The sequence below is a fragment of the Monoraphidium neglectum genome (assembly GCF_000611645.1).
Source record: "Monoraphidium neglectum strain SAG 48.87 unplaced genomic scaffold scaffold00171, whole genome shotgun sequence".
Taxonomy (NCBI): Eukaryota; Viridiplantae; Chlorophyta; class Chlorophyceae; order Sphaeropleales; family Selenastraceae; genus Monoraphidium; species Monoraphidium neglectum.
Window position 1 is genome coordinate 30,287 of NW_014013457.1, and position 8,052 is coordinate 38,338.

The window sequence follows — 8,052 nt, forward strand, 5'->3', positions numbered from 1 at the left end:
GCCTGTGCATCTCTCAGCCACGAGGGCGCCCAGCTGCTTTCCAGATGGATGGGCAGTGCTGGACGGCCATCCTCCCGGCATCGTAGAGCTGTTTCGGAATGGTGATACATGCCCATGTGACACACCAAAGAATGAGCTGGTGGGAACCTGGCCAGGGGTGTGAAGAATTTGTGTGAGAAAGTGCAAGAAGATGGTGGGTGACAAACGCTCCGCCACGGTATGTATAACACACGCCCCGGTGATTGCGACCATCCACACAAATCGAGTTCGAAGCACGCCGGCAATTTCAGCATCCTCCTCGGCACACATCTACGCTCTGACAGTGAGGCGAAAGCTTCTAGCCAGCTATCTTCTCGTCACATAAAACCGCCATGATGGGCTACCGCACGAAGGTCATTCTCCTCTGCTGCTGCTGTGCGGCCCTCGCAGGTGGGTTGCTTGGTGTGTCACTGGTATGGGATGCTGCCGCAGTTTGGTGTACAGTACCTGCAGCAGGACAACAGTTGCGCAGCAAGTTGGATGGCATCCTATGAAGTGCAAATGCTGCGTGCCCCGTGCTTCAAGTGCACTGATGACCCGACCGGGTGCGCATCCGTCCCCTCTGATCCGCAGGCCTGGTCCAGGCTGACGACAGCGGCTTTCAGGCTCAGCCGCGCCCCCTGCTGGCGGCCCTTCAAGCTGGGGCCTTGCAACCTCGCATCGCCGGGAGCGGCTGGACCACCGGAGCAGGGCTAGGCGGCGGCGGTTTGGGCAGCCTCGGCGGCCCTGGGTTCACCGAGGGTAGCGGCGCAGACGTGCTTGCCCAGACCAACCCCCAAGGCTTCGCGCCCGCTGGTGGCGCCTCGACCCACCATCACAAGCACCACAAGCAGCAGCAGCAGCAGCAGCAGGGCAGTGGCCCCTACGCCGCGGCGGCGCCCGCGGGCGGCGCCCTCGCCCAAGCCGGGAGCCCCCTGCTGAAGCAGCAGCTGGCACCCTCGGCCACCCTGGCCACCGCCGCCAAGCTGGCCGCCGTGTCTGCAGCCATGTACGCACCCAAGGGCGCCGCCAACTTCGTCCAGAGCTCCTACTCGGACTGCGCGCGCCCCCACGCGCCCCGCAACGCCTTCCAGCGCAACTCCGTCGACGCCATCGCCAACGAGCTCGGCATCCAGGCCTCGGCGGTGACCCTCTTCGACCTCAACGCCCCGGGCGCCAACCAGTTCTGCCACGCCGCCGCCGCGCTGGTCGGCCCCAACTCTGGCCTCGCGGTGCGCGACCCCAGCCGCCCCGCCGTCGTCGTCGCGTTCCGCGGCAGCAGCAACGTGGCCGCGGCGGTCGCCGACCTCAACTTCGAGTCGGTCCCCAAGACTGTCCGCGGCCGCACAGTGGAGGTGCACCGCGGCTTCTGGGACAGCGTCTTCGGCGCGCCCGCCCCCACCACCTGCGACAAGGCCGCCGGCGCCGGCCCCGTGCCGCAGTCCTGCGCCGCAGCCGTCGCCGGCCACATCGCCCAGCTGGCGCAGTCGCACAGCCTCAAGGGCCCAGTGCAGGTGCTGGTGACCGGCCACTCCCTGGGCGCGGCGGAGGCCGCCCTCTTCGCCCTGCACCTGGACAGCACGCCCGGCTTCGACGTCGCCGCCTTCACGTTTGGGCAGCCCAAGATCGGCCGCGGCAAGGAGTGGCGCGCGGCCTACGACGGCAGCAGCGGCCTCTCCTCTCGCACCTTCCGCGTCGTGCATGGCGCCGACCCCGTCCCCATGCTCGCGTCACGCTGCCAGACCAAGGGCGTCGGCGCCGACTACCAGCAGGTCGGGCAGCTGCTGCGCGTGCGCACCCCCCGCTGCCCCGTCGCCGCCACCCACCCCAAGGGCGCCTGCCTGCCCGCCGTCGCCGCTGGCGGCGCCGAGTGCACCATCGAGCCCGAGTCTGCGTACGACGACTGCTCCATCTTCGTGGCGGCCGGCAAGGCGTCCGGCAAGGCCGACATGTGCTTCTGCGGCGTCATGCCCTTCAGCCTCCTGAGCAAGAAGAACGGGCTCTGGCAGGACCACGAGGTGAAGCTGTACGCCAGCCACCTGTCGGCGTGCGTGCAGGGGGGCGGCCTTCGCAGCGTGGCGCCTGGAAGCCTGCCGGCACAGGGCAGCTGCAGCAAGGCCTACAGCACTGCTGATTACTGCAGCTTCAAGTGACCACGAATTTGAAACCTCCCCGGCCTGTGAAGCTGCCCCACACCTGACAGTCAGTGCAACAACTGACTTGCTTCGTTAAATTCTATGAGCTCAAGCATTGACACAGCAGCTCTGAAATTGCACAATCGGCTTACTCACCACAAGGCAACACACATGCATGCATGCTTGCACACTTGTGGCCAGACTTCCCCTCAGAATTTATTGGCTGCACATATCTGTCGGGCCGCAACCTGCACTGCAAGGTGCTTACATCGAAAACCTGTAAAACTTTCCAAGTTATGGCCTGTGTTAGGTTCCAGGGGCATACATATGCAGGCGCATAGGAACCACTGAACTTGTGTGCTCCTGGTATCAAGAGTTAATGGGACGGCTGTGGGCTGTCGTCGACCTAGCCTGCAGCCTGGGCTGCAAGCATCGCAGCTACACATAGCAGGTTCACATCGAATCCAACCAAACATCAAGCTGTAGTGACTTCGGTTGTCCGGAGCTTTCCGACGCATCGCTGCACACAGTGGTGTCGAATTGTGTACGCAGGCAGTGCAAGCGAGCGGCACCGTGAGCGGCACCGGCGGCAACCGTCGCTTCTCTCAACCCCGCTTCACCTGATAAATAACGGGACCATACTTGTTTATCATGCTATAGAAGCTAAGAGAAGGCAACTTTACCCGTTGGATCAAAAGGCGCCTCGGAGCACGGTTCCGTGTAGCACGATCGCGGTGGCACAAGCGCAACGACAGTGTAATATTGAAATACAACTCGTCCTCTGAAATTTTCAGCAACAACAGCCGGCCCGATTGTTCGCTGTCTCCGCGAGAGAGACCTGTGTCATAGATGGACTGCAGCAACAGATGAGGAGCTCAGCGGTGTGGCTGATAGGACTGTTGCTAGGCACATGCAGCTTGCAGCCCTGCGTTGCGGTGAGTGCGATGCGAATGGTCACCTGACGCGCCGCCCGTGCTGCAGCCCGAGCTGCGCGCCGCTTTCCTTAGCGCCGCTGCGCTTTGTTCGCCCCGCTAACCGCAACGCCAGCGCCACCAGCGACGTCGGGTGCCCTAGCGCTCGCCGCGCGTTTCGAACGCTGTGCGCAGGTGATCGGCTGGGAGTACGCCGTCATCATCGATGCCGGGAGCACTGGCAGCCGCGTGCACGTGTTCAAGTTCTACCGCCACAAGGCAAGCAAGCGCGCCGCGCTCGTTGACAGCAGCGGTCGTGCTGCATCGCAGCACAGCCACACACCCCCCTTGAGCAGCCCCGCAACCCGTGGGTGCGCCGTTTGCATCGGCGCTACCGGCAATTACAGGCCCCCTGCTTTGCGTCCCCCACAGGACTTTCCGTATGCGACCGTCGAGCTTCCAGACGCCGTTCACACAACGACACCGGGGCTGTCTTCCTATTCCTTTGACCCTCGGACCGGCGCCAATTCCCTGGCGCCGCTGATAAAGTTTGCCAAGGAGCAGGTGCGCACTCCTGCCTCCTTGCAGGCGCAAGGCGGACCGCACAGCGCGACGCGGTGGAAGTGTTGCAGCTGCGGCCACGTCCATGACACCGCAGCAGGAGCTTGCATCTGGACGCGTCTCACCCCCAGAAGTCGCCCAGCACGCCCATCCTAGCCATCCAGCTGCAGCCGCATCAGTTGCTGTTGCCCGCGGCAGATGGACAGCGGGGCAGCGCCAACCAGCCGACAGGCGCCGCACTGCACCGCACCGCTCGCGAACAGGCGGCGAACCCCCGCAGCAGCCCTCCCAAAGCGCGTGTGCCCCACCCGCCCGCCCGCATGCATGCCCGTCCCCGCCCGAAACCGCAGGTGCCCGAGCCGCAGTGGCCGCAGACGCCCGTGCAGCTCCTGGCCACAGCGGGGCTGCGCATGCTGCCCGGCGACGCGTCGGGCGCGCTGCTGCAGGAGGCTCGGCGGCTCCTGGGCGGCAGCGGGTTCCTGTTCAGGGACGAGTGGGCGCGCGTCATCAGCGGCCAGGAGGAGGGCCTGTTTGGCTGGGTGTCTATAAACTACGCGACAGGGGCGCTCCAGGTGCGGGGCGTCAGGTGCAGGGTGGCAAGCGGGTGTGTGTGTGTGTGTGTGTGTGCTGGCAGGTTGATTGACCGCGGCGGCGCCGCCGACAGCAGCGGGGGCTGGCGGGGACGCTTCGCTCGCACAGCAGCGCGCCGTTTCTGGGGTGTCTCAAAGGTGCGGCGACGCTGCACGGATCTGAAGCGCAGGCGCAGCTCGGAGTGACGGCATCCCTCTGCCCCGGCGCACGCCCCTCTCCCCGCGCATGCGCAGTCCCTGGTGCAGCAGCAGCAGAAGGCGCGCCTCGGGCGCAAGGAGCTGCCCGGCGGCCTCGATCCTGTGAAGCCGACTGCGCCGCTCACTGGGGTGCTGGAGCTCGGCGGAGGCAGCCTGCAGGTCACGTTTGCGGTGGCGGAGGGGCGGCGTATCCCGCCCAACCAGGCGGCGCCGCTGGAGATGCCCGGGCTGGCGGGGCGGCAGCTGTATAGCCACAGCTTTGATGGGTTTGGACTACAGGTGGGCAGGGGATGGGGGTGTGGGTGGCAAGGGGATGTGTCGGTGCTTGGCTGTGCATACCCCCATCTCTCCTGTGCGGGTGCCGGTGGTCGGCTGCGACGCCGCTTAGCGGCCGGGCCAGTGATTGTCGTGCTCACATAGCGCCGCGGGCACACCCTGCATATAGGAGTGCAGTTGCGCAACACCCCACTTGCCAGCCCCAACGCGCTACGCTACCACGCGCCGTTCGTCATGCCCTCCATCACAGGCGGCCATGGCGAAGCACCGCACGCGGCTGCAGGAGGGCGGCGCCCGCGCCGACCCCTGCCTGCCCTCGGGCTTCAAGGCCGAGGGCAGCCCTGCCGGCAGCGGCGACTGGGAGGCGTGCAAGGCAGCTGCGCGGAAGCTGCTGCCAACGGAGCGCTGCACCTTCAGCAGCTGCTCCCTGGGCAACGTGTTCACGCCGCCGGTGGAGGGGCCGCTAATCGGGATCGACAACTTTTTCTGGGTGCGCGTTTATGAGTTGGCACGTGTGATGCATCGCACCCCGCAAACTGTGGCCGTCGACGCGAGACCTGAAACAACAGCTGCTGTGGATTTTCTTTGGGGGCAATGGCTGCTTCTCTTGCACCCCCAGTTTTTAAATGTGCTGGGCAGGCAGGGTTTGGCCCCTGCCGTTGCGTTGCTGACATCACCTGACCCTCCGCCCGCCCCCCTCCGCCCTCGTTTTCACCGCCCCGTGTTTGTCGCCCCAGAGCGCGCGCGCGCTTCAGCTCAAGCCGGGCCTGGTCCAGGTCAACGACTACGAGGCGGCCGCCAAGCGGTTCTGCGCCAAGGGCTGGGGCGCCATAAGGAAGGAGTTTCTGAAGCACAGCTCAGTGGGGTCTGACACGTACGCCCTGCAGGTGAGGGCTGGGCGCCCCGCGACTCTGTACATGTATCACCCGCGTGCGAAGGGCGCTGGACACGGTAGGGGAAGGTGGGGCAGGGCTGGTTGTGCGTCCGCCTGCGAGGTGCATAGGCTTGAAGTGCAAGGGCCGATCATGCACCCGGTGCGTGTGCAGTGCCGAAACTACGGGGGCAGCCGACTCTGCAGTCCCTGCGCTTTGAGCACTGCGCAGCGGACCCCAGGTGTCATAATCCCAGCTGCCTTCCTGGACATGCCCCTCCACACCATTGAAATCGATTTACCCTTCCCCACCCCGCCCACTTGCACAAGGTATGCTTCGCCGCGGCCCACGTTCTCAACATCCTGCGCGACGGCCTGCACATTGGCAACGCGTCCGCCGCGCTCACGCTGACGAACGAGGTCGGCACCCCCAAGGGCGGAAGCTTCTCACCCACCTGGACCCTGGGGGCGCTCATGGTGGAAGTGCTGGGGACGGGCGGCCGCGGCAGCGAGGGGGGGCCGCTCGGCATGAAGGCCCGCGGCGGCGCCGGCGAGGGCGGCGGCGGCGCCGGGCGCCTGTTGTCTGCGCCGAAGACGGAGGCGGGCGCGGCGTTGCTGGCAGGCGCGTTCTGCCTGGGGCTGATTGTCGCGACTGTGGTGGCGTCGCGGCTGGGGGTGGGCGTCATCGCGCCCAGCGGGGGCCGCGGCGAGCGGCCGCCGGTCGACAAGACCCGCAGCCTCATCCCCCTGCAGCTGGAGCCCGGGGAGCTCGCCGCGCTGATACCCTCGGCTGCGCTGAGCGGCGGCGGTGGCGGCACGGGCGGCGGGGCCGGGGCGCACGCGCACCACGGGGCCGCGACCAGCCACTCTGGCCGCGTGAGCGTGGTGGGTTCGTCCCGGCGGCGGGGGGACGGGTCGTGACGCGTGCCTCGTGGAAACAGGGTTTCGAAGCGCCCCGCGCCTGCCTCCCTTTCTCTTTGCCTTTGAACGAGCTGCAAAGCGCTGCACCGCCTGGCCTCCCACGCTTCCACGGCTGCCGACCTTGCGCATCGCTCGCACGCGCGCGACGCGAGCGAACCGCCTCTTTTTGTCTGCCTTCCTGTGCACCTTTAATGGCTGCACCGTAGCTCCCCTAGTTAAAAGGCAGCCAGACTGCCGCGCCCTTCCCCAGGCGCCCCGTGTTCTCCCTCCTCTGCATTCAGAGCTAGTGTTCTGCCATTGTCCCTAAAAGTGCGCCATTCTTTCTGGGTTCGCCCCCCGCCTTGCAACCTCCACGCCAATATCAACCGCAGCTGTTCTTACTCCACACAGGGCGGGCCAGGCACAAGCATGCGGTGTGGCACAAAAGTTGTGACGGTTGCGCAACCGGTGGGTCATGCCAAAACAATCACACTAGGCCGTTGCCAGTACAAGGCTCATCCAGTCGGTACAATTAGACCCGAGCAGGCGCATTCAGAGTCACGGTGATGTCATCGTCGTAGTCTACTCAAGCCGCAGTGCTGTCGTCAAGTCGTCAAGCGTCAACCCTGCTGTAAAGCATGCGCCCGGCGCCGGGCCTAGCCGAGCGACGCGCTTTGCAGCGCGCGGCCCGCATCCTCCACCTCCTCCGTCAGAGCCCTCAGCACACGCCCAATCGCGCCCTCATCCCCTCGCCCGTCCACGGGCACGGCGCCCTCCGCGGTGAGCGGGCCCGCCGCAAAGGCAGCCGCCAGGCCCTCCCTGCTGCTGTGCGGGCCGCCGTCTGCAAGCCCCAGCCCGCCGTCCAAGCTGCCTCGGAGGCTGCCGCCCCGCGACGCCGCGCCGCGCGCCGGCGTGGGTGCGGGATGCCCCCAGACGCCGCTGCCGCCGCTGTCCCTGAGCGTCGCCGCCAGCCCCCGGCCGCCGCCGGCGTCCCAGCTGGCGGCCGGACTCGAGGCGCCGCTGGGCGTTATGCTGGCGGCGGCGGCGGCGCTGGCAGTCGGGCCGCCGGCGAGCAGGCCTTCCTGCAGCTGGGCGAGGGCCTCCTCCAGATCACTCAGCAGCTGGAGGCCGCCTGCCTCGCCAACCTGCTTCTGCTGCTGCTGCTGCTGCTGCTGCTGCTGCTGCTGCTGCTGCCGCGGCCGTTGCCCCGCGGCACTCATGGGGGTGCGCCGCCTCAGCGCCGCGGTCAGCGCGCCGCCGCCGCCGCCGTCGCTGCCGCCGCCGCAGCTGCTGCGCAGCAGGTCCTCCACCTCGTCCGCGCTCATGTCCACCAGATCAGCGATCTCACGGGCACCCACGCCCCCCCACTGCTCCTCCTCGCCATCCTCGGCCTGCCCCGCTGCTGCTGCAGCCGCTGCGCCGGCTCCTGCGCCGCCCTCTTGTGCATCTATGGCGTTGTCCGCCGCGCTTGCTCCTGCATGCTGCTGCTGGCGCCGCGCCTCCGCAGCCGCGCCGCGCATCGCGGCCGCGCAGCGCAGCGCAAGGCCCGCGAGCGCCCGCAGCGCGCCCAGCAGCTGCCCCGCGCGCCGGCG

The 8,052-nt window shown here is 67.2% G+C and overlaps 2 protein-coding genes across 2 annotated transcripts; one reads left to right on the top strand and one right to left on the bottom strand.

Annotated features, from left to right (window-relative positions):
• Positions 1 to 374: 374 nt before the first annotated feature.
• Positions 375 to 6,481, top strand: MNEG_1656 (hypothetical protein; the record flags this gene model as incomplete). Its single annotated transcript, XM_014049871.1, has 9 exons — positions 375 to 429; positions 613 to 2,036; positions 3,260 to 3,364; positions 3,497 to 3,628; positions 3,976 to 4,197; positions 4,450 to 4,692; positions 4,940 to 5,179; positions 5,427 to 5,576; positions 5,891 to 6,481. The coding sequence occupies 9 exons, from the start codon at positions 375 to 377 to the stop codon at positions 6,479 to 6,481; spliced, it is 3,162 nt and encodes a 1,053-aa protein (XP_013905325.1).
• A 635-nt stretch (positions 6,482 to 7,116) lies between these two features.
• Positions 7,117 to 7,980, bottom strand: MNEG_1657 (hypothetical protein; the record flags this gene model as incomplete). The annotated part of the gene is made up of 1 exon (XM_014049872.1): positions 7,117 to 7,980. One exon carries the CDS (start codon positions 7,978 to 7,980, stop codon positions 7,117 to 7,119), a length of 864 nt encoding a protein of 287 aa, XP_013905326.1.
• Positions 7,981 to 8,052: the final 72 nt, after the last annotated feature.